At 35.6% G+C, this 24,396-nt stretch overlaps 14 protein-coding genes across 14 annotated transcripts; 5 read left to right on the forward strand and 9 right to left on the reverse strand.

Annotated features, from left to right (window-relative positions):
- Positions 1-499: 499 nt before the first annotated feature.
- RO3G_03348 (phosphoribosylaminoimidazole-succinocarboxamide synthase) lies at positions 500-1,613 on the reverse strand (the record flags this gene model as incomplete). Its single annotated transcript, XM_067657939.1, has 5 exons — positions 500-705; positions 761-964; positions 1,031-1,376; positions 1,424-1,547; positions 1,597-1,613. 5 exons carry the CDS (start codon positions 1,611-1,613, stop codon positions 500-502), a joined length of 897 nt encoding a protein of 298 aa, XP_067514040.1.
- Positions 1,614-2,332: 719 nt separating this feature from the next.
- On the reverse strand, positions 2,333-2,778 carry RO3G_03349 (uncharacterized protein; the record flags this gene model as incomplete). The annotated part of the gene is made up of 2 exons (XM_067657940.1): positions 2,333-2,694; positions 2,751-2,778. 2 exons carry the CDS (start codon positions 2,776-2,778, stop codon positions 2,333-2,335), a joined length of 390 nt encoding a protein of 129 aa, XP_067514041.1.
- Positions 2,779-3,160: 382 nt separating this feature from the next.
- RO3G_03350 (uncharacterized protein) lies at positions 3,161-3,382 on the forward strand (the record flags this gene model as incomplete). Its single annotated transcript, XM_067657941.1, has 1 exon — positions 3,161-3,382. One exon carries the CDS (start codon positions 3,161-3,163, stop codon positions 3,380-3,382), a length of 222 nt encoding a protein of 73 aa, XP_067514042.1.
- A 747-nt stretch (positions 3,383-4,129) lies between these two features.
- On the reverse strand, positions 4,130-4,895 carry RO3G_03351 (uncharacterized protein; the record flags this gene model as incomplete). Its single annotated transcript, XM_067657942.1, has 4 exons — positions 4,130-4,163; positions 4,345-4,381; positions 4,494-4,537; positions 4,786-4,895. The coding sequence occupies 4 exons, from the start codon at positions 4,893-4,895 to the stop codon at positions 4,130-4,132; spliced, it is 225 nt and encodes a 74-aa protein (XP_067514043.1).
- Positions 4,896-7,035: 2,140 nt separating this feature from the next.
- On the forward strand, positions 7,036-8,162 carry RO3G_03352 (uncharacterized protein; the record flags this gene model as incomplete). Its single annotated transcript, XM_067657943.1, has 2 exons — positions 7,036-7,461; positions 7,515-8,162. 2 exons carry the CDS (start codon positions 7,036-7,038, stop codon positions 8,160-8,162), a joined length of 1,074 nt encoding a protein of 357 aa, XP_067514044.1.
- Positions 8,163-8,550: 388 nt separating this feature from the next.
- On the reverse strand, positions 8,551-9,833 carry RO3G_03353 (uncharacterized protein; the record flags this gene model as incomplete). The annotated part of the gene is made up of 2 exons (XM_067657944.1): positions 8,551-8,879; positions 8,942-9,833. 2 exons carry the CDS (start codon positions 9,831-9,833, stop codon positions 8,551-8,553), a joined length of 1,221 nt encoding a protein of 406 aa, XP_067514045.1.
- Positions 9,834-10,303: 470 nt separating this feature from the next.
- Positions 10,304-11,596, reverse strand: RO3G_03354 (uncharacterized protein; the record flags this gene model as incomplete). The annotated part of the gene is made up of 5 exons (XM_067657945.1): positions 10,304-10,346; positions 10,401-10,762; positions 10,813-11,100; positions 11,152-11,450; positions 11,503-11,596. The coding sequence occupies 5 exons, from the start codon at positions 11,594-11,596 to the stop codon at positions 10,304-10,306; spliced, it is 1,086 nt and encodes a 361-aa protein (XP_067514046.1).
- A 449-nt stretch (positions 11,597-12,045) lies between these two features.
- Positions 12,046-14,173, forward strand: RO3G_03355 (uncharacterized protein; the record flags this gene model as incomplete). The annotated part of the gene is made up of 7 exons (XM_067657946.1): positions 12,046-12,195; positions 12,240-12,361; positions 12,412-12,705; positions 12,752-13,046; positions 13,089-13,205; positions 13,255-13,515; positions 13,565-14,173. 7 exons carry the CDS (start codon positions 12,046-12,048, stop codon positions 14,171-14,173), a joined length of 1,848 nt encoding a protein of 615 aa, XP_067514047.1.
- Positions 14,174-14,803: 630 nt separating this feature from the next.
- RO3G_03356 (uncharacterized protein) lies at positions 14,804-15,047 on the reverse strand (the record flags this gene model as incomplete). The annotated part of the gene is made up of 2 exons (XM_067657947.1): positions 14,804-14,882; positions 14,923-15,047. 2 exons carry the CDS (start codon positions 15,045-15,047, stop codon positions 14,804-14,806), a joined length of 204 nt encoding a protein of 67 aa, XP_067514048.1.
- A 1,285-nt stretch (positions 15,048-16,332) lies between these two features.
- On the reverse strand, positions 16,333-18,509 carry RO3G_03357 (uncharacterized protein; the record flags this gene model as incomplete). Its single annotated transcript, XM_067657948.1, has 4 exons — positions 16,333-16,820; positions 16,866-17,010; positions 17,060-17,953; positions 18,042-18,509. 4 exons carry the CDS (start codon positions 18,507-18,509, stop codon positions 16,333-16,335), a joined length of 1,995 nt encoding a protein of 664 aa, XP_067514049.1.
- Positions 18,510-18,845: 336 nt separating this feature from the next.
- Positions 18,846-19,328, forward strand: RO3G_03358 (uncharacterized protein; the record flags this gene model as incomplete). Its single annotated transcript, XM_067657949.1, has 3 exons — positions 18,846-18,984; positions 19,036-19,100; positions 19,215-19,328. The coding sequence occupies 3 exons, from the start codon at positions 18,846-18,848 to the stop codon at positions 19,326-19,328; spliced, it is 318 nt and encodes a 105-aa protein (XP_067514050.1).
- Positions 19,329-19,790: 462 nt separating this feature from the next.
- On the reverse strand, positions 19,791-20,630 carry RO3G_03359 (uncharacterized protein; the record flags this gene model as incomplete). The annotated part of the gene is made up of 1 exon (XM_067657950.1): positions 19,791-20,630. One exon carries the CDS (start codon positions 20,628-20,630, stop codon positions 19,791-19,793), a length of 840 nt encoding a protein of 279 aa, XP_067514051.1.
- Positions 20,631-21,391: 761 nt separating this feature from the next.
- RO3G_03360 (uncharacterized protein) lies at positions 21,392-21,799 on the forward strand (the record flags this gene model as incomplete). The annotated part of the gene is made up of 3 exons (XM_067657951.1): positions 21,392-21,503; positions 21,550-21,660; positions 21,735-21,799. 3 exons carry the CDS (start codon positions 21,392-21,394, stop codon positions 21,797-21,799), a joined length of 288 nt encoding a protein of 95 aa, XP_067514052.1.
- Positions 21,800-22,700: 901 nt separating this feature from the next.
- On the reverse strand, positions 22,701-23,012 carry RO3G_03361 (uncharacterized protein; the record flags this gene model as incomplete). The annotated part of the gene is made up of 2 exons (XM_067657952.1): positions 22,701-22,795; positions 22,925-23,012. The coding sequence occupies 2 exons, from the start codon at positions 23,010-23,012 to the stop codon at positions 22,701-22,703; spliced, it is 183 nt and encodes a 60-aa protein (XP_067514053.1).
- Positions 23,013-24,396: the final 1,384 nt, after the last annotated feature.

Genomic DNA, 24,396 nt, shown 5'->3' on the forward strand with positions numbered 1-24,396 from the left:
ATAAGTCCAGTTCAAAGTATGACTACAGAATTTTTCATTTAACAAGTTAATACAAGCTTTTCAATTTAAAAATTTGTGTGAATTCAAACGTAAGTAATAATATCGTGTTATTTTATCTTCATTTAAAATACACTCCTGTTATTGGATTGAATGCAAACAACGCATTTTCTTACCAGTAACTTGTTACTGAGATAGTATTTTGTTTTGATTTGCTGGTTATTTATGACTTGATTTTATACCATTGTTCGATTTGGATCATTCTTACTAACTTTTAATAATTGCACTGAAAGTAAAAGAAGATTACATGCTTTCAAAGTTGGCTAACATCTTTTGATGGTCTGAGAATATGCATTCATTTATATATTGCTTTATAGCAAACTAAGACAAATGATATAAAAATACATGCCCTTAACTGATTATAATGTGTTCTTGGTGCATAAATTATTTCTTTTTACAAACTACACAATTGTCTTTATTCTAAATTTTAAAACTTTTTTTTTTACAGAGAGACATGCTTTCCTGTCAAGAGGAAGAAAGCTTCTTTGTATTTTTCTAGGGTATTTTGGATAACATCTTCAGGGAGCTCAATACTTGTCTTCTTGTCAAATTGAATAGATTCAAGATAGTTACGCAAAAATTGCTTGTCAAAACTGTCTTGTGTACGACCTGCTTGATATTTATTAGCTGGCCAGAAACGAGATGAATCTGTTGTTTAATATAGGTTAGTTATGTGTATATACATTTCCCTTTATAACTATACCTGGTGTCAACACTTCATCAACCAAGACCAATTGGTTATTTTCATCTAAACCAAATTCAAATTTTGTATCTGCGATAATAATTCCTTTCTTTGCTGCATATTCGCTGGCCTTTGTGTAAAGTTCAATGGCCGATTGGGCCACTTTATCAGCAAGTGCTTTATCTCCCAAAATATCAATCATCTTTGAAGGGTGAATGTTTTCATCTAATCCAATTAAAAAACACAAGTCAGCATTCTCTTTTTTTTTTTTTTTTCGTCTAATACTCATACCGTGGTCACCGATTTCAGCTTTTGTGCTAGGTGTAAAAAGAACTTCAGGAAGTTTTTGACTATCAACTAAACCTTCTGGAAGAGGAATATCACAGATGGTTCCCTTCTTTTTGTATTCAGACAATCCAGATCCAGTAATGTATCCACGAACGATAGCTTCGATGGGTAAAACTTTCATCTTTTTAACCAAAATTGAACGTCCTTCAAGTTGTTGACGGTATTTTTGAATATGCTCGGGCATTTCATCAAAGTTGGCGGTAATCAGATGATTAGGCAAGACATCCTTTAAAAGATCAAACCAGAACAAGGAGATTTCTGTCAAGATCTTACCCTTACCAGGAATAGTCTATTGGTTTTGTTAGCTTGAGAGTACTTTTATTTTATTTTCCTTACATTTTTCATAATCACATCAAAGGCACTGATACGATCAGTGGCCACGAACAAAAGAGACTTTTCATCAACATCATACAAATCACGTACTTTACCACGAGCAATAAGCTTAAGATCAGGACAATCACTAACAAATTATGAGCATTTATATCATCCACCAGAAAACATGAACCTACCTATTTAAAAGAGCCATAATGAGCTATAAAAGAAAGATGAAAAGAAAAAAAAAAAGAATGAAAAAGATGTGAAACGCAAGATGAGATAAAAATTGCTCACTGTTTTTTGACGTGTGATCTTCGGGACTGAGATGTAGAACCCTTGTTAAGAGTCAGATCTCCATTTGTGACTTGTAAAATAACCCACTCTTCCACACGCATACACTCATCCTTCAAAAACAACCTAATTTTACTGCTGGAAAATTATTGTTTGACTACCTTCTTTTACCCATTAATATCATTGTCAATTATAAAAAAAATAAAGTGACATATAAATTATGTGTATTGTAATTGATGGTTTTTACTTTTATTTTTTATTGTTTTGTCAAAATTCTGTATTTTTCATTTTATAAATAACCAGATTTTTTTCTTTCTTTCTGCAGAAATGTGTATTTTAAATAGATCAAAGTGTTTTAGAATAGGTTTGACAAGTCTAAATTACAGATTTCCTCATTTGGAAACAATACGTTTAAATAATACTTTTATTTAATGACTTAAATGAGCACGCGGTGTCTCAGGACACCATAATTGCCCAAGCCAGATCAAATGAGACGTGAAAGAAGCTAAAAAATCCCTTATGGGAGCAAGGGCAAAAAAAGAAAAGGACAGAGGGGGAGTAAGAAGTAACTTGTGAATAAATCACTGTTTGGAAATGGACCACAAGAAAGGAAGTCATATCATAAAATAAAAGTAGAACTCAAGTCTGTTTGACTGGAAAGAGCTCATTAAGTACAACGCTAGCTATAATGCCTTTGTCAACGAAAAAGCGAGGAACAGCGCGCTGAACAGGGCCTTTGAGGCGACGGATAGCACGAATTAAGCGTTGAGTGAAGACGCTCCACGCGGCACACTCCTTTTCATCTTGATCGAAGTCGTCATAGTAAGGGTTTCGAAGGTTGTTTGGATCCATAGGATCGTAATCATCATGTATGGGGATTTCAAATTTTCCTAATTGAGAGCGGACTTCAGCTTCATAGTCGTTATGGAGGAGGAGGGCAACAAGATGACGGTCGGGATAGTGAATGTCTAGGACACGATTGCTGTTTTGGAAACAATACACTGTTTTCAAAAAGTAATGTCGTATCTTTACAAATTTTATAATTCATTCAATATACAAAAGCAACAAATCAGTGCGACATGCATTCTTAAAAATAGTGTAATTAAAGTGTTTTGGCTATTTTTCCGCTTTCTATCACTTTATATAGAACTTTGCCTTATTTGGAAAGCGATAATACTTTAATACAAATAAACAGCATTGACAATAAAAGTAAACACAACGACAAACAAACATAATACAGAAACCACTACTATGGCTCCTGTCAATAGAGGCCGTAAGGCTTCAAATCCTATTCTTTCTAGTGAACAAATACAAACCTTAATTGCACAGTTTAATTCTCAGCGTCGACAACTTGTATGCACCAACTGTAAAGAAACTAACTTTTTACCGCAATGAAGCCACGACTGGTGACTCTTCTCAACCGCGTTTTATTTGCAATTCCTGTGTTAAATATACAGCGCACCAACTATGGCTGAGATTTACGAACTGGCATCAACTACAATAATGCTATCTCAACCCCTATATCTTGACACTATGATGAAAAATCAAAAGCCTCAAGATGATAACCCAGAAGTTATGTCTATTTCTACACCAACAGCAATTGATATTGCTAGCCTTCAAGCAACTATTGAACGACTGTGTGCCAAATTCAAGCAAATGCAAGCTGAACTTAAGTACGTACTGAAATAGATATGCTTCGCGACCAACATACTCAGAATCTGAGCCAACCAACAATTGAGACCAACGATGCTCAGTTTCCCTCTTTATCGTTGGCTACCCAGTCACCTCCTCCTTGGAAATACACAACCTACCTCAACAGTATTAAACAATCAATGCTTGAAAAATGCCAACAATGTCGTATTCAACGACAGGAAAATGCCGCTCGCTTTTTACAACCTCCGTCTAAAAACCAAGGCTTCCAGTATATACATATTCCTACCAAAGCCCGAGTTCCCATCGGATAATTATGAAATCGTCTTCGTAGACTGGACATCAATAACAGCAGGATTTTGTACATTAATTACCCCTCAAGAAATATCGTTGACCTCCTAATCCATAATGACTATGCACCTGAACTTAAAGCACATCTCCAAAAATTCATAGTGAATATGAATGAGGACTTGAACCCATGTGACGGATCTATCCTTATGGATCCTAAATATGAACAGAGCACTAAAGAAGAGCCTAACACTCTAGCTTTTATGCATCACTATGATCGTAGGAAGCGAGCTATTAACTATATTTGTGTTCCAGTTAAAACTGCAGTAGCGCGCTATTTTTACAATCAAGGCTGGATCGACAAACAAACTTTTATTGAACATTTACAATTACTGGACCTAAACCAACGGATGTCTTCTACGTCGATCAAGACGTAGATATGAACATCTCAGAGCTCGATGACAATATCTCACAATTATAATGAATACAGTCTCAATCTCAATATTCAATGCTACTAGCCTGCCAAAACAAGCTATTTAGCCAATCCTTAAATTAGATGAATCATTTTCTGTTTTATTAATTACTGAATCATGGCTACTTCCACCGAACAAATACCTTACATTATGAAAAAAATTTCATACATATGGTCAACTTATTCAATCATTCAAACATTGAGGTAGTCCTGGAATTGCCCTACTAATCAACCCACTTACTAGCTCTGCTGTTCATCACATCCCACACAAAAACCCGCTATTAGCGAAGTATACATTATCATTCATTATATCTAAGATACTAGTTCACTGTCTATATCGTCCTCCTTCTTTGTCGCATACAGAGATTTCCAATATTCTACAACAATTACCTTTAGAATTCCCCAATACAACATCTACAATAGTTTGTGGCGATCTAAATGCAAAAGTGGGAATATATACTGGTGACACACTCTTTAATTATCGTGGACGGATACTAGTGTAAATGTAAAATGCTACCTATTGCATCTCAAGACATATTGACATCTTCCTATAGGCCCTTAATCTCTGGGAAGGCTGGAGTGAGTTTCTCAGTAACAAAGAAAACGTTGAAAGATTCCATCCATACAGGTCAGTAAAAGAAGTCGCCAAAAGCAGATAATTAGTCAAAATACTAAAACTAACCTTATTAATTTGATAGCACCGAGTTTCACGGTGTTGTGAGATATGGGCAGGGTGTGTTGCCAAAGCCCAACTTGGACATTAGACTTTAACATCGCTTTTTGTAAGTCCATGTTGACACCACCTACGAACTTCCAGATTTTATCGCTGAATATATTTACGGTATTATTGACAGTGTAGGTATTATGAACGGTAGAAACCAGTCATTTTTTAACCTTTCTGAATAATCAATCTCTAGGGCAACTTGAATGAATTTAAGAAGGCGTTCAAGTTAAAACCAAGATCTGATGTTGATGAAGAAGGAGACTTATATGACTTTCTTGAAAGCATTTTTAAAGCGTAGTAATATCTAATCTAACCAAAATGCTTCCAAACAGACTCTGATACCAATGGCGTTCTTGTAGTTATGCTTTTTACTTTACTCGTCAAAAGCTTGAGTCTAGAGAGTCAGTCTTCAACAGCCTTTTCATTTATCCTTTTTTTTTTTTTAAAAAAAAAAAAGCAGTAGCTGAAATCAATGCTAATTGTTGTGCTGACCAACATCAGGCACAGTCTTAATCAAAGATCGAATCGAAAGCTATCTTGGAAGAGATTTGGTATATACATAAAAATTTATATGTACAGGGCTGCTTCATATTGTATACGCTTTCCTGCAGATACTGTTGAAAAAAAAAAAAAAAAAAAAAAAAAAGAGACAGTAAAGGCCATAGTCATGACATAAAGATTATCAATAACTTACTCTTTTCGTGTTTACATTCTATGTGGCTATTTTAAGTATCTTATAAAGTAAACAGTCTCTTTGGGCACCTCTTGCATCTAATAAATTAGAATCATACAAACACAAGAGTCAACCCTTGCCCAATAGTTGCATCCTGCCTTAGGGAATGCATCAAGTCCACAGAGATTGTTACCATTGCGTGCATAAAAGTGTCCCACCGTACAATTTTGGCCTTATACTCTGCTTATTTCACATTTACTACAACAATTCCGATTAGCAGCTCTCAGAGACATTAGAAAGCCTTAAAAGCCGGCTAATGATGAGACAATCCATTAACTGCGTCCTACTCTAGGGAAAGCATAAAGTGCAAGGGAACTGCTCATAGTCAACCGTACTTGCATGCTACAAAGTCTTAACCATGCAGCAACAGCGTTTATCAGGAAAAAGATCCTAACATGACTATGTTTGTAATGAATATAGTATTAAAGTAAAAGAGAGAGAGAGAAAAAGACTACATAAAAGCACCTTCAGTTGGACTAGAGGGGTACACACGTTCGAGTTTTTATTTTTTTCTTTTTCTTTAATATCTTCATCACTCAACCTTTGGTACTGTGTGCACTGTATGAAAGAAATTTAAAAATAACCAATTTGACCTTAGGAAAACGACTAATTGAATTTCGGAAATATGACTAACTGAAATTTAAAAATCCGGCCAATTTTTTTTAGTAAAATGACTAATTGAAAGTTGAAGTACTATATTTTTTCAAGTGTGCCATTAAAAAAGATGTTAATTGGCATAAACGCGTTTTTAAAGTACGCCAATAAACCTTACAGTAAACAATTTTATGTAATTCCATAAAAGACAGTAAAGTGCTCAACAATGGACCTTACAGATCAATCCATAAAAACAAAATACAAATGAAAAGGGACATTGTAGGGAAGGAGAATAAAAAAGGATGTGTGCGAAAAGTTTAAAAAAAAAAGGCTACAGGAGATACAACACTTTAAAAGGAAGAAGCAAAGGAGCCCAGCAGCTAAAAATAAAACCACTAAGGTTATACAGGATTTAGTTTCTGAACAATAGAAAAGAAATAGCTTCATGTGCCTTGGAAACTAGCTGACTTTGTGTCGTTTCCTCGTTATCGGATTCTCTTTAGTTTGCATTATAAAGAGTAGGTAGCTTATAAAATGCATGCTTAATTTATAAAAATAGGTTTATTATTCATTTTTTGAAACAGAGCTAACGTTTGTCTGTGCTCTCTGAGAAATAAAGAAACGAATGTGTCACCGATTAATCTCTTGTCAAACAATGTAAAAAAAAAGGTGTACAACAATTTTCTTGATAAGGTTAGTTTTCTGATTCAAAGCAACCCATTTTCTGCTTATTATTCTCTATTTATCCAATTATAACTCCCTTTAGGGCTCCATCTATTTAAATACTTTTCTCTCTCTCTTTTTTCTTTTTTATAATTTTTTCGTTTCGATAAACGCTTTTTTTTAATTTTACTTAATTCTTTCCATTCCTTAATACGCTCATGGTCAAAACTTTAGCACTCATTGCATCCGCCTCTTTCCTTTCATCCTTTGTCAATGCTTATGGTATGATTGCACAAGTAGTTGACGCCAACAACTTTTGTGTCTTTTTACCACCTGCCAATTCCAAGAATCGAAACATTGCTGATACCGAATGGGAAGGTCAAGCCTTTTGTCTCGGCAACACGCCCAAGGCAACAAAAGCTGGCAAATTGAACAGTGATTTCATCAAATCCGCTCATTATTTAGCTACTGACAAGTATGTCCAAGTGACCGGCCAAATGGATCCATCCAAACAAAAGTTGAATGCCACAGATGACGGTGGACAATTCGATGTCAAGGCTCCCAAAGGATCTTCTTGTGCTGGTTGGAAATACTATGTGAACTTGATTGAACCTGTCACTAAGACCTACTGTATGCGTTGCTGTGTAAGTTGCCAAAAATATGCAATATTTTTCATTCAATCTCATTTTTTTAATAGAACGATGATAGAACATGTAATCGTGGTATCTCTGAAAAGGGATGTTTCCATATCATTCCTGGTGATTACACTGGCCCTTACGGCGGTGTTGAAGATGGTTATCCTAACGATGGTGATGCTAACTCTGGCTCAAGTACGTCTACGGCTACCACTACTAAAGAACACAAGACCACGACTACGACCAAAAAGCACAAGACTACGACTACCACGCATGCCACTCCTTCTACTACAACAACAACAACTACTACTACTACTACTACTACTACTCAAGAGGTTACTCCTACTACCACCACTATTACTACTACTACTATCACCAAAGAAGTTGTACCTACTACAGCTGCTACTGAACCACCCAAGACCACAACGATTTCCGAATTTGCCACCACCACCAAACCTGCTGCTTTAAGCCCTTCGCCTGAAACTTCCTCCAAGGATTCCTCTAACGATTCCTCTACTGGTTCCTCCAATGATTCTTCTACTGGTTCCTCTAAAGATCCCTCTACTGGTTCCTCCAAGACGTCCAATATAGCCTTAAGTGAGAATGAAGAAGCCTCAGCTCAATCTGTTAGTGGTATTGCCCCTTTTAAACCCGCCACGATCATCACTTTATCTGCCACACTTGCCACGCTAGTATTCATGATGGCCTAATAAATTACACATGCGTGTCTGTGTATAGGCGTGTATTTCTATTCCTTGTGTCTTTTTAATATCATTTTGTACAACTTTTAAAGCAAAAAAAAAAATATCCCAATTTTTTTTTTAATTTTTAATATTCTAATAAATCTTGTGAACTATTTAGTCTATGCACAAAACTATTTCCTACCCTCCCCCTTTAAAATACCTTTTGCCCGTCATTTATTTCCCAGATGGGAAAAAAAGGGATGACATGGTCAATTGGAAGGGACAAGAAAAAAAAAAATCACAACCTAGATTTCAAGCGAAAGAAAACATACCGTTTATTGAATCCACTTATTTTTAAAGAGAAAAAATATCTAGAAAAAAAAAGATAGGACTATAAAGTCTGATTGTATATTTTTTAAATAAGATTGTATGTAAAGACGATTAAGGCGACCAAGACTGCAGAATAGTTGATAGCTTTAGCATTGACAGCATTGCTCTTTTGCTTCTTTAAGACCGTTTTATTGGCAGATTGCTTATCGGATGCCTGGTTTTCCACTTTTTTTCCTGTTTCTACAGCTTGCATAGAGATACCAAGGGCATTTTCGCTTATACGAGGATTGACAGCGAGACGCATATGAGGCTCTTCATCTCCAACACATGAAGCAGCGGTAGTCATGGTATAATTGGCATGTTGAAGAGCTCGAACGATTTTAGGAACTTGACGAATAGAGACTTGATAAAGATCTATAAAGACATTAAAAAAGCGAGTTTATATTTTATACATCATGTCTTTTCTTTCCTCTTACCGTGCTGTAAACTAATGAAACCATGGTCTTCGTGTATGTTAAGATTACTGTCCTTTTCATGAATAACTTGATCGAAAACTTTCTGAATACGATCAGAACCATCTTTCATCGTGTACACATCATAATCAGTTGGATCGACATTCCACATGAGCACCTTATAGCCCATTTGCTTCAAGATCGATTTGACGCGGTCGTCTGCTTCACCATAAGGGGGACGAATGTACTTGGGCTTGATACCAATCGCATTTTCAATCTCTTCCTCTGTCGCGCGCACTTCATAGACAATTTCTTCATTGGTGAGACTCATGAGATGAGGATGAGAGTAAGTATGGGAGGCGATTTGATGACCGGCTTCATAAGCACGTTTGACAATCTCGGGATATTTCTTGACATGGGCACCCATCACACAAAAGGTAGCCTTGATATTCAAATCGTCCAGAATATCAAGTAGCTCATGGGTGAATTCACTAGGCCCGTCATCAAACGTCAAGGACCACGTACGTTCGTCCGGACAGCCATAGATGTCTTCGGCCGAGGCTGTGTTACCACAGGTCTCGAAGCATTTATCGTTATCAGTGCCATCACATTTGGCATCATGACAAGTACCAGAACCTACCGGACGTACTTGACCCACGATCGAGCTCAGATCCACATCCTCTAACCAATGCTCGTTCTTTGGCGTCGTATAATCCAAGTCACCACTCTGATCAGCTGGCTTGGTCTCTTCCGGTGTTTCCTCCTTGGGCTCTTCGTTATCATTGTTATCATCTTCGTAATCATCTTCGTCCTCGTCGTGCCTGTGCTTTTTTCGGTTGGGGGATGCAGCATTGACCACGACGATCAGCATCAAAAAAGCAATGAAAAATAAAGGAAGTCTTTTGCGAGCAAGCATTAGAATCTATTTCAGTAAAGAGTATGAAAAAGTGAGGGAAATGAAAGGATTACGGAGAATATGTTTTTATATTTTTATTTTATATTTGTCCTGAACCAGAGCGGTTTTTTTTTGTTAACAAAAGGACCATGAGAAGGGCTGATGTTTCGATGGTTAATATTATGACAAAAATGAACAACGAATGAGAGCAGTAAAGGGAGGGAAGGGGGTGGGAAGAGAGAAAGAATAAGAATGTAATCAAAAAAGTAGTAATAAATCTACTTTAGTCTTCTACAAGTAGACTACTCATGCTTTTCAAAGAGTGTGATTCGGATAATTATAAAGAATGACACGATAATTACCGAGAAATGTTATTAGTTTATTATTTTGATCATGAATACAACAAAGAAGATAGGAGAATTAAGAAAAAGAGAAAGGGAATCTATTATTATTACTATTATTATTGTGGTTGTTGTACATTATTATCGTAATTATTCAAGCTTTTTATTTTCTAACTTGGGTGTAGAATGATCACTATAGACAAGATGCTCAGTACGGACATTTTACAATCATTTACGTATGATTTACCCTTCAATCTTCTCCATCAATGTATTTTCAGGTTCTTCTTCATCATCCGAACGAACGTCACTTGCATTAGGTTCAGTCAATATCTTGTAAAGTACTTTAAAGATCATGGCCGTCCAAAACAAGATGAGCAAGTACAACCCGATCATCAGTCCAGCAATGATGTACTTTACAAAATGAGGAAACCACTGACCGGTGAGAGGGTCTAATTTGAATTGAGGCACGTAAAGTTCTGGTTCAGTCAAGGTGGACCAAATGATACAGCCATACAAGTATACACGAGTGTACATCCATGAGACGAGCATGAAAACAAAGGCTATGTTACAAATTATACCAGGACAAAGATAATTTAAAGATTTCGCGAGCTGTCAAACTACGATTAATATTTTTGTATGCAATCATATTCTAGACTTACAGCCAAGAAAGCATCAGGTAAATCCATGCAGACAAAGACAGCATTTCCTACTCTTGTAAAGTTACAACCATAACTCAAGCTGATTAGCAACAAAGTATTGATGTGATGCATCACTAATTCTTTATAATCCTTGCGAGGTGCTTCAATTTGTAGTACAAAAATTTGCTGAAGCCAGAATGCAAATTGAACAAGATAATAATACTTGAATGATTTGCTATAATCCATCACTGGATAGTCGCGCCAAAAATAAGTAGAATCAAACCACCAAGGTTCATTACGCATCACATACTACAGTTTATACTGTTAGCCAACAACCACTTTTAGTTACAGTTTACTTACAATACCAAAAGAGAATGAAGATGTATAGTAAAAGAATGACCAAGACTGTTCAGCAAATCGCTGATACTTTTTGACCGAGACTTTGGTTCGTTTAGCTAATGGAATCAACACATAATCCATGAAAGCTGCACGAAGAGCAGTAAAGACGCAAATATAAAAAAAGAGAAAAGTAAAATCCCACAGACTCTTTTCATATCTTCCATCTTTTCTTTCATTACTAATCAATACAAAGTGTTGAAAACCAGGTAAACCAAGGATATAGCCTGCAAGGATCACCAAGATCGTTTTCAGTGGAATCTCTATTTTTATGTTGAGATGTGCTTATAAAGTCTTTTAAAGTTATTTATTTACCAATCTGGTGTTTGGCCAAGTGGTTTGTACATCTCTTTAGAAGAGAAGTATTATATTTCATTTTGATTGAATCCTGGGTATTGGACTTCTTCATTTGCTTTTAGCAAGAATTTAGAAAAAAAAAAAAAAAAGAAAGCGCTGACAGTGCACAAGCTGCATCGGAGACGGTGACAGAAATTATAAAAAAAAAAAATTAAAAACCAGAACAGAGAGGTTTCTCATTTATGTTGCAGAGTTAAAAAAAAAAGAAAAAAAAAAAAGAGAGAGAGCGATGGTGAAGACTTGTTTAGAAATATTAAAAGAAGCTTGTAGATTAAGCCATACATGTTCACTACCAATAATCTTTCTATTACTAATTTTCCCTGTGAGGCACATAAGCAGACCCTTAAATTCTGATTGGTTCAATTTGCTTAATGTTCAAATCAACATAATTTGTCATCATACACAAGACATAGATGGATGCATTTAAGCCACACTTTTTTTAAAAAAAAATAAAAAACATGAATTAGTCATCCTTTTATTCTCTTTCACTTTTTACTTTTCATGGGTTTATTATCATTGGGCACACCACTTGCTTGGAATGAAGCAAAAGGATATGCTGATCATGTCAGAGCACACGGTATTGAACAATTCCTGAATATCTACAAGAATCAAAAAGATAAGACTTGTTCAAATTTACTTTGGGGTGATGAGGTAGATAAAGATCAAATATGTTTTCATTATTAACCTGTTGATAGATTGAGTATTTAATTGTCAAATTTGATGAAAAGGAAAAGAAGACAAAGTTATCACTTCGAGCCTTTGATATCTTGGAGAAATTAGAAAGAGCAGAACATGATTATTTAGCTAAAAAGACAGAGTAAGAAAAAGATGTAAAGAAATTGAAGAGGATATTGAGATTGTGCATAGTAAAGAACCTGATGCTTTATGGAGACCTGAATATGGAAGGTTCATGATCGAGGGTACACCTGGATTACCTTATGGTGACACCTTGAGTGATCTCTTGACGGTGGAACCTAATATGAGTTTGAGAAGAAGATTAGCTCATGAAGCGATGGAACCAGATGAAAGAGCGGTAACTTTGGTGAATTATCCACGTCTTGGTTGTCCTCATGAATTAGAACCTGATCATGAACCGAACGGAATGGCCTGTCAGAGTTTATTTGTACCTGATCAAGTCATCAATCCACACGCGAGATTCCCGTAAGTTGAATTGGATTTACAAGAAATCAACTAATGAATTCAATAGGACATTAACAGCTAATATTCGTCGTCGAAGGCAGTCTAAAGTGAAGATTAATATGCCCATATTTCATGATATCAATACACCCAAACCATTCATTGATCCTACCATTCCTTGGGATCGTGACTTGTTTGATCACGATAAAGAAGCTAAACAAGGGGCTGCTTTAGCTGATCATATCTATATGGATGCTATGGTATTTGGAATGGGTTGCTGTTGCTTACAAATCACTTTCCAGGCACGTGACATGGATGAAGGAAAAAGGATGTATGACAGACTGGCACCTGTGACACCTATTATGGTAAAGCAAGATCCACATTGACTCTTTACTCATCTGTCTTAGATGGCACTCTCTGCCAATTCACCCATTTATAGAGGATATTTAGCTGATGTTGATACCAGATGGAATGTGATTTCATGTAGTGTGGATGATAGAACACCAGAAGAAAGAGGTGAAAAGGTAAACGTCATCAATCGACGTAATAGGAAATAACGGATAAACTGTTTAGCCACTTGAAGACAATCGTTTTGTGATCAACAAATCTAGATATGACTCGATTGATTCCTATTTATCGAACGATGAGGATTATAAATCGAAATATGATGATATAGACTTGGTTTATGATAAAAGTATTCATCATAAGCTCATAAAAGAAGGTGTGGATGATAAACTAGCCAAACATATTGCACACCTCTTTATCCGTGATCCACTTGTTATATTTGAAGAATTACTGAATGTAGATGATACTATCTCTTCTGATCATTTTGAGGTAAGGAAAGCAAAAAGAGAGAAAAGATCAATACTCATCATTTCAACAGAACCTTCAATCTACCAACTGGCAAACCTTACGTTTCAAACCTCCTCCACCTAATTCCAGCATTGGCTGGCGAGTGGAATTCAGAAGTATGGATATTCAACTATCCGATTTTGAAAATGCTGCTTATACCGTCTTTACTGTCCTCTTGTGTCGTGCCATTCTAAAGTTTAAGCTCAACTTTTATATTCCCATTACAAAAATAGACGCCAATATACAAACAGCACACAGACGTGATGCGGTCCTGAATGAAAAATTTTATTTTAGAAAGGATGTGAAAGAGAGAAGTAAGGATGACATGGAGTTGATGACGGTAAATGAGATTGTGAATGGTCCACAAGGTCTGGTTTCAATCGTCAGACAATACTTGGACAGTATGGAAACCGATCAAGAGACTCGATGCACATTAGAAAAATACATAGAATTGATTAGTAAGAGAGCTAGCGGAGAATTAATGACGGGAGCTGCTTATATCCGACAGTTGGTTACCAATCACCCGGATTATAAACAAGACTCGGTCGTGTCATCTCAGATTACCTATGATCTCTTGAAACGAGCGGCTCAGATCGGAACAGGTGAATACAAAGCAAGAGAATTAACAGGAGATTTTTAGAAATAAAAAAGATTGTATCATAAATTGTTTATTTTAAGCTGAATACCAGATCCAATTGGGTTGTTGTTCAATCTCTTTATCTTGTGTATCAGGTTGAAGTTTAGGTGTAGTAGGCATACTATTCGTATCACTCTCATCACCAACACTTGTCGATTCTTCTTCTATCTTGTTTATTAACATCAACCATTCACTTCTCTTTGTGTCATACTTGCCACACTCTGTTTTATTCGCGTCCCTTTCCACAGGATGAATAGACCAATCATCATCTTGTTCATTTAATAAAAGCAGTTGATATTCTTGATCAGCATATTCATTCCAAGTCCTATTCAATACTGTCAACAGATCATATCAAAAACGCATTACGAACCCAAGCGTAAATGGTTCCAACAGGAACATGTCACTGTCAACAGTCAAGTTTTTCTTTTCAGAGAGTTGATGGTTTGCTCTATAAAGTGTTTGATAGGCATCATGAAATTGAAATTTATCGAAATTTAAAAATGTGTCAAAAAACTTTTCTGCAATGAAACCATTCTTTTTTAAATCATTCAATCGATATTGACTTGGAACTTTAGGTTGAATGAGATCATTCCTAATTTGTATTTTAGTGACAATAGGATGATAATCCTCTGTTTACATTTGGCGTATGATGTCTTCAAAATGAATGAATTCTTCAATATGGTAATGGTATATTTCAATCATATGTTGAAGTCTACAGACAGTGAGTTCAAGTTCACATACGATCAACTTACCTTTTCTCTTGTTCTTTCCAATATTGATACAAGTCATAACATGTAATAATACCATCACCATCTTCATCCAAGCATCTAAACCAATATTCAATAGCCACCGTCGTACTCTTGTCAATCTCAGACATAAAGAACCCTAAATGAGATGAGTGGTGATGAGGAAGAAGATGAAGCGATATTTACAAATATAATCTAAATAAGTCAACGTATCTTTTCTGATCCCATTTCTTGAAAAAGCAGGTATTCTTCCATATTTCATTATTTGATTTATCAACTTTTTAGACAATATGCCTCCGTTATAACTCATCAAGTCATGTTCAAACACAAGTAGGTCATGATCTTGATCAATAGCCCAAAATTTACAATACAACACATAAAAGTGTTTATATGAAAAACAGTTTTGAATCTATGACGAGTTATGATTGTTTTTTTTTTTTTCTAAAGAATCAATTGGATTTACATGATTAAGGTCAGTGTCATGTTGTAAAGACTGGATGACTTGATGAAATTTAGATTGACGAAATTGAATTAAATTCATTTGTCCTGTAAAACATTTAGCATCATAAAATATTCTACAAATAACAGTTTCAACTTGGTAATGTTAATAATCATTCAATCCACCCCTCTGCCATTTTTAGTTTACTATATCTTTCTTGAAACATCACATTATCATCTAAAAAGCTCAAACCAGGATGATGAATCACAACCGCTAATAGAGAAAACAGGTTGAACACTTGAAATCATCTTGTCTTGTTTACCTTCCAAGATCAACAAAAAGTCTTCGGGTGAAATAAATGAACGATTTGATCTTTTAATGATATGATATAACAGTGACACTTTATCCTTCTTGTATAATTCAGTCCATTCACTATACAAACAGTCAGTGACATGATCATCTCTATTGGATCGTACATGACAAAGTCAGATAGAGTAAGATGGTCTTTCTGCTTGACTAATTTACGATAGAACGTAACATTTAAATAGTCTGACAAGTTACAGCATCGAGTCACTGGTAAAAATTCATTCTCTGTTAAATACGCTCGATCATTAAATATTTCTTCCACTTTAGTCTAACACATCCAAAAAAAAAAAAAAACAAAAAAAGGGGGTCAATAGAGGATGATGATGATGATGCTAAGAATCACTTGCGATGATTGTTTTTAATTCTATTTCTTGTTCATTCTTCATACTGTTTATAATATTAAAAGAAAAAGAAAAAGAGGACACATTCTCTGTTCATATTTATAGATTTTTTCTTTCTTTCTTTCTACCCCTGATATTATGCAGTTCAAGATTTTAATTGAAGCCATGGATGAGCCAGGACTTGATGGACAGTAAGCCTTTTGTCTACATCCCTTTCCAACATTTTACTCACAAGATCAACTGATTCTATTTATAACATGAGTCCTATTTCTATTTGTAAATAATGTTACCTTGAGACATGATAAAAGGTAATCTTAGTTCATGTTCCATAATTTCTTCAATGTTATAAAAAGGATTTTCTCTGTAAATCAGTGTGTATAACAAAGTACCACAGGCCCAAATATCCTGAGGTGGTCCAGTATAGGACTGGCCTTTTAATATCTCTGGAGCTGCGTAATCCAGCGTACCAACAAATGTATCATATCGTCTGCCTTCTTTCATATAAGTCGCACTACCAAAATCAATCAATCTCACACCACCTTTCAAGTCCAGAATCACGTTTTCATCCTTAATGTCACGGTGAACGATCTGGTTGTCATGCAAATGACCCACGGCTTCAATGACTTGACGGAAAATTAAGCGAATTTCAGATTCTGATATACCATCCTTCTTTAGTTCGATATAATCAAATAAGTCTATGCCTGCCCCAAATAAATCCATGACAACATAATAATGATCATCATCTTCAAAATAATCCACTATAACAAATATGAATACATGTCATAAAGATTCACATCACTTACACATATCACTGCAATTCGCATGGGGAATCTTTCTTAAAGTATGTAAAACATGAATTTCAGCAGGAACAAGTCCTAATTTTTTATCTCTTGTCCAACAATCAACCAGAATACGAGATTTATACACATATTTAATCACCACTTTTTTCTATTTTTATATTAGCTATCTTTCCTTGCTCTCTCTCCCCCCCCCTTACCTTTTCTACATCTTGTTTTAAATAAGCCAGCTTCACAATGCCATAAGCACCTTGTCCTAATTCACCCACAATCTCATAATCTTTTATATTCGTCTTTAATGATTGCGCAGAATATTCGCCTAGGGTCGTTGGCCATAATTTATGTACAGGAGTACTAGTCACTGGTTGAATGCTAGCCGTAGGTATATTAATAGACTTGGATCGACTATTGTTATTTGTTGTATTTTTAGGGACAGATTGGGTATATTGAAATGTATGTCCATAACGGGACAAGATGGCTTGTCTATCAAACGTGATCCAGATAGAAATCAGGTTATGGTGTGTTGGCTGTAATTGAAGGTCGATCTCGAGACATGTTCCATCTCTGTGGATCGCTACAAGAATAGGTAAAGGTCGACCTGTAGGCGTCGTGCTTGGTTTTCGATTCACGGCAATAGGCATCGTAGGATGACTTGAGCTTGTACTCAACACACTTCGACAAATAGTATTGTTGAGTATACAACCTTGCTGGATGAGATCATCCCTCTCTAAACAAGACAAGAGTTGTGGGAATTGTGGTATGAATGTGGAGATGGGCATGCCCTTGATGCTTGTGTATCCAAACAAATATTTCGTAAACGTGCTGTCACTGCAATCCTCAATCTGTCCATCCCTTCGAATCGTGATCAATCCAGCCAAGGTAGGTATCGATGTGATCCTCAACAACACCTCTTGGCCCTTATTCTCTCCGCAGACGATCACTGGAAAAGAGGCACCGAGTTGAGAATAACCTGTGAAAAGGGTATGTGAAGGATCAAAGCGAGGGATGATGAGATGAATGGGCTGCTGAACAAGTTGAGCGGCCGAGTAATCAAACAGTTCGGTCACTCGTTCTTCTACATGAAGGATCGTTTTCTAAACAAAAAGATCAGTAAACAGACCATCGACATCCTTTCCTTGCCTTTTCTTTATCCATCATCATCTTGATCGTACTCTGACTCACTTCTTCAAATATCCAAATAAACATTGACGACCCATTCTTCTTTTTCTCCTTTAACCAAACCATGGCCGATGAACGTAGCTGGTGGGCCTTGAGGATCGCCACAGGACTTCCACAGATCAAGATCGGACTGTTTCCTTCCTCTCTTGCCTTGACAATTTTGTCCAACAGTAACGAGCGATAGCTGACGTCGATCACTTCGAGCACATGCAAGTCTAGGAGATCTCTTTTAAATAAACTGTGAGCAGTTGGATTCACTAGTGTAATCTTCCAGTTATCTTCAGTCGTCAGCACAGCTTGAGTTTGTGGTAAATATCTCGAAGGTTGCTGTAAGTCTAAGGAGGCTATATATTGTGTGACGCTGTCAATCTCATCCTTTATTTCGGATAAAGATGAGGAACAAGAAGAAGAAGAACTTGAAGAAAAATGGGATCCTTGTGTTTCAATTCTATAAAGACTTTTCTTGGTCATTAATATATAGGATGGGAATAGTCTAGGTTGTTTACTTGTACCGAGATTTTATATCAGCATGTTTATCTTTATTCATTACTAAGAAAACGAATGAAAAAAAAAAAAATTAAACAAGTAAATAAAAAAACGTTCTTTTATTTTTAGACTCATCTTTTTTTATTCGTTTCCTGTACCTTTTTTTATTGCCCAAAAAAAGCACAGAAAAAAAAAAAAAAAAAAAAAAGACAGCAGATTGACATCAATCAATTTTGATTGGGTAACAACGATCGGAAATGGGGGGAGTTTTTTTTTCATATCTGCTTTTTTTTTTCTTCTTCTTTTTCTGAAGTTTACAAGATGAGTCGATTTGACTTTGCAAAGGCAATAGAAGAACTTCAACAATTAAGAACAACCAATGAACGTTCTTCTGAAAGGATAACAAACATAGGTCAAAGAATTATTGATGATAATTATACTTCAAAATTAGGCGATCAAGGTGAGATGATATAAGCGTGTTTCTTTTTTTGATATTAACATGCATAAACAGTTTGGCCATTTTATGAACAAGTCACCATAGCAGCGCTTGATACACAGAATATGACACTTGCTAATGTAAGAAAAAAAAAAGAGATTGGAGAATACAGAAGCTGACCCTGTTCAAGTATTGCATTGATAAACTAAAGGACCGATTTACAGAGAGTTCTTTTCGATTCCGTCGTTTATTAGGCATGCGATATGAAGCACAAGGTTTGTTGGATGAAGCACAAGAAGTATATGACAGTATCTTGCAAGAAGACGAAACCAACTTGCTGGCATCAAAGCGCCAAATTGCCTTATTAAAGACAAAACACAAAGAGACAGAGATGATTGACGCCTTGACAAAATACCTAGACACTTATTACGATGACTGTGAGGCATGGCTTGAGCTGTGTGAGGTTTATGCCTCTAAGCATATGTATGAACAGGCTGCCTTTTGTTGTGAGGAGATGATCCTTCTTCAACCTTCCAATCATATCTTTTATTTGAAATATGCCGAGATTTGCTATACAATACATCAATTCCCTTTAGCTTTGAAGCATTATTGTAAAGTATTGGATTTATGTACAGATCACGTCAGAGCACTTTATGGTTTACATTTGGTAAATAGAAAAAAAAAATAAAATAAAAGGCGAATTACTAAAACTATAAAATAGTGTGCAGTGAAAGTAAAAGATAATGAAGAATTACATGCTCTAGCCACTGAACGTTTATTAAAAGTCTACAAGCAAAGTCCAACACAGAAAATCGTTCAAGATTATTTATCTAAAATAAACTAAACCGCGTCATTTTATCTGTAAATGTATTTTGCAGAGTCATCATATCCAACGCTTCTTTTGTACCCCACCGACAGATCATCACATCCACTTGACAATCAGAAACCATTCTTTTAGCCCACTCGATTTTTCCTTGTATGCCACCCGTCACATCTGCCACGGTGAATGAGGTACTGACCTCCATTGTGTCCTTGACCGAGATGTGGGACAGGATCTCAAAGGACTGGGGTACCAATTTGAGCTTAGGATCCGCTTTATAGATGCCTTCGACGTCAGTCAAAAACACACATCGTGCGACTGGGAGCCACTTGCTGAGGTGGTAAAGAATGACATCCCCTGACAAGATGGTACATCCACGCATGTCGTCCAACACGGCATCACCATGTAGTACCGGCACGAATCCGAGTTGAAGGTATTGACTTGTACGTTCGACCAGAGCCTCAAATCGTTCTGTAGGCGTGTCTTGACCGTGACGTGCATGTAGATAGTCTAAAGGGGTGATATTCAAAACAGGCACACCGCGTTGTTCTAATTGTGTGATGATGGTCGTATTGAGTTGTTGAAGACATGCTCTAATGTGAGAAAAGCCTTTTAGGTAATCGGCACCGGGTCGTGACGTCCGCCAGCCTTCCTTTAATTGATATTTTTTGGCTTGTGGGTGTCCAAAACTGCCTGCGCCGTGTACGAGAATAAGTTGGTGACCCTGAGCTTGCAAGTCACAGTAAGCTTGTCGAACTTGATCTAAAAGCCGATCCAGGCACGCACTGTATTCACACACACCCTTTTTGTTTGTGATAGCCGCACCACCAAGTTTGACAATCACAAGCATGAAAGAGAAGTGGAAAGAAAAGTGAAAAAGGACTTGCTTTTTTTTTTTAAAAAAAAAAATTAACGGATTGCTGCAGAAGAATAAAAAGCCCAAAAAAAAAAAAAAAAAAAAAAAAAAAAAAAAAAAAAAAAACCAATAGTGGCAGATCGGTGTTACCCAATCTGCATGCAAAAAGTCATGTCTCCTATTCCTCTCTTTCTCTTTTCTAGTATCCCCTTTAGTTCTCCCCTTTCTTTCTATTTAATATTTGCTTTCTTTTTCTTTTCTTTTGTTGTTATTGTCACTGTGATTCTCTATGAGTGATTCTTCAATGCTTCAATTAGATGACGATATATCCAATCCATTCTTGCACTTTTCCAGAAAAGTCATTGAAGCCTCATCAACCAAAAGACCAGTTGATATCCAATTAGGTATAGCCAGCGGTAAAGAATTCAACCTGTTTAAACCCAAAAAGACACCATCCATGAAAAGTGACATGAAAAGAAAAACAAGCTTAGATTTACTAGTAGAGGATGTACTGAAACATATTGAAGCCTGTCCCAATCAAACAGCTTATTCAGATGTCTTGGATAAATTGACACCAAGACTAAAAGAACATAAAAAACGAGCGATCCCGATCAGAGCACGATAATATCTTATTAGACTGTGAATGACGTTAATGTAATCATCATTGGCTCTCTCTCTTTTTTTTTTCACATATAAATAAAAACACTCTCTGCTAAAAATAATATCTTTTTTTTTATTATTTTTATTTTATAAAAATGTCTATACCAAACACAATGTATGCAACACCCAATATACCAACCATGGCTGCAACACCTTATGCAACACCATATACCCCGACACCTTATATGCCACCTATGCAACAGGTAGGTAAGTTTAATTTCACCTTATTTCTGACTTTATAAACATTTCAAAGGTTATTATCCTGCCATGAACCCTATCCAACTACCACAACCACCTATGATGATGCAGCCTCAACCCTTTTATCAGCCGAGAAGAACATGTTGTGATTGTTGCTATAGTGATTGTACAGGATGTTGTTTAGGATTGTAAGTTTTATTAAATGAAATATAAAATTAATCTATTAATGCCTATAAATAGTTGGGCGTCTTTATGTTTCTGTTGTTGCTGTGGAGACCAACATGACGAATGCTGTTGTTAGATGATGAGAAAGGGTGGAGAGAAGTCTGTTACACATATTTACTTTAATAAATGTAAAAGAGAAAAGAATGATAACCACACCTTTTTTTTTTCTCTCTTAAAAAAGAGGGGCATCCTATTTCATTCATTCATGATCTTTGACAGTCTCCTGATCTACACCACAGAATCCTTTTTTCCTTTGGCTTGTGTATGAAACAAAACAAAAAAAGTATTCTAGAATGTATTCAGGGATTTTTGGGTCTTTTTTTTTTTTTTTTTTTTTTTTTTTTTTTTTTTTTTTTTTTTTTTTTTTTTTTTTTTTTTTCTTTGCTGCGTCATAGTACCTTTTTTTTGAAGTTTTATTGGCTCTTTTAGTTCATGTGTATTTAGACTTGCAGAACAAAGCATCAAATAAGTTTACTTTTTTTTTTTGTCTGAAAAAGAAGCTTTAATGGTCATCATCTTTCCTTCTTTCTGCTTCATGTTATGTATCTGCAATGCATATTTTAGTCTCTTTATTTTATATAAAAAAAAAAGCACGGATGTTCAATTTGAGACATGATAATCCTTACTCTCAACCAAACATGCTTCATTCAAGCGTTAAAAAGAGAAAGATCAGAGATTTAAGGAAGCCAGCAACTTTCTCATTTCCTTTCTGTATTTACATTAGAAGCTTATTTGGTACAAGATAAAGTTTATTATTTTAGCTTATTTTGTAAGTTATACATCACAATGTAACCAAATACTTTAGAATTAACAAATGGTATAATTAAATGATTAACAAATGGAGTGGTGCATCAAGCATTCATGAAAATCGCATCTTTAGCTTAAAAAAAAGGGGGAGAGGGGAGGGGAGTTGGTCTAGACATTGCATACGATTAATCCAAAGAAATTCTGGCTTGAACAGAAACGGTTCAGAAATGTAATCTAATGACATATTTGACCTCTGTCATTCACTGAAAGCTTACTTTGGTACCGACAAAAAGGTGGTACATGAGCTACACAAGTCATGGTCTCAAGACCTGAGAAGAAAATAGAGACTGAATATTACTCAAGGGCAGGAAATACTTTTGGTAAAACCAAAAGGAAGCCTTTTCTGAATCATAGCAGCGGTTTTGAGAAATCAAGGATTGTATAGTGCTTTGGATTACTTTGTTGGCATAGTGAATGATAATAGCCAATAAAGTCATAATTGGACTCGATAGCATAGAGCCGTAAGCACACAAGACGTGAATACATCCTACTAGGATTGAAAAGCTCCTGCTACGTCTTGCTGATTTATACACAGTAACATTACTACCTCTTATTTCGCTCTCTTTGTTTATTTTTTTCTGCAAATCAAGTGTTTTAATACAGTCAAAGGTCTTATTTTTTAAAAGAAAATGGACAGCTATCTATATTACTACAAGCTAGATCTCCTTTAACTTATAAACAAAATCTTGGGGACGAATTGATTAGTTCTTTGCAGTTTATTTTTATAATTCATAGCTTTCAAACATTTCCTCAATCCTTTTTTACGCTCATTCTAGGCTAATTATTTCTTTAGCAGATAAATCCATAGTGCTGCATGACAAAATCGTCGGTTGAAATTTTAACATGATAAGCCACATATGACTGCTTTTAGGTAACTCATTAAAGTTATCTCGGTAGTTTAAAAAAAATAGACTTCTTTTTATTTTCTATCATTTTCAGATCAGCATCCAATGCCTGTTAGATCACCTACAATAAACGCTACCTTACCACAGGATATTGTATCCCAAGAGCCAGCAAAAATTAACATGATACCCGCTGAAGAAACGAACGAGAATGTCAGCAAAGAAAAACTGAATAACTTGAAGTTGATGATGAAAACATTTATTATGGGTGCACTACGAGAAAAGGAGCAGGTAAACTATTCATAATTTTCTTGTTAAAAGATACATGTCTGGAGCTTTTACCAAGTAAAATTATTTGTGGTTTTCCAACAAAAAAAGTTTTTTTTTTTGTAGAAAAAAAAAAAAAACTTGTCCAACTACTGCGGCATGTCCCCGTATATATCACATGTACGATCGGGTAATTGCTGGATTCTTGCTTTTGATGGGTCCAAAAAGTATAAACTATATATTGTTTCCAATTGATACATACACAAAAGAAAAAAGGGAATTGAAAATTAGAAAAGAAAAGAGGAGGGCATCATGTTATGAACGTTCTTTCTTTTTTGTTTAATAAAGCAAAAAAGTAGATCGTGTGTATGTAGGGCAATATTCTTCTTCTTTTTATATATAAAAAGAAAGTAGTTGGCATATTTGTTATAGGGAGAGAAAGGCACTTGTCGCCCTATTCCCTAACCCTACTGAAACCACGATGTATTATATACTTTGTTATCTCCCTCTTTTTTTATATGTTTTTGCTCTTTTTTCTTTGTCTGATTATAGAACAGTACTAACAAGCATGTTCATTGTTTTATAGGGAAACTCATCTCGATACAATGAACTCGTCGAACTTTTGAGCAAAGATCCTTCAAGCCCAGAGGCACCTTCAACTTTGAAACTTTATACTTGGATTGTTGTCCTTTCACAATCTGTCTCTCAACTTGATAAATCCTGTGCGCTCATGGTAGAATCTGCATTACTAATTGACTGGA

Source organism: Rhizopus delemar, genomic scaffold, assembly GCF_000149305.1.
Source record: "Rhizopus delemar RA 99-880 supercont3.2 genomic scaffold, whole genome shotgun sequence".
NCBI classification, from domain to species: Eukaryota; Fungi; Mucoromycota; class Mucoromycetes; order Mucorales; family Rhizopodaceae; genus Rhizopus; species Rhizopus delemar.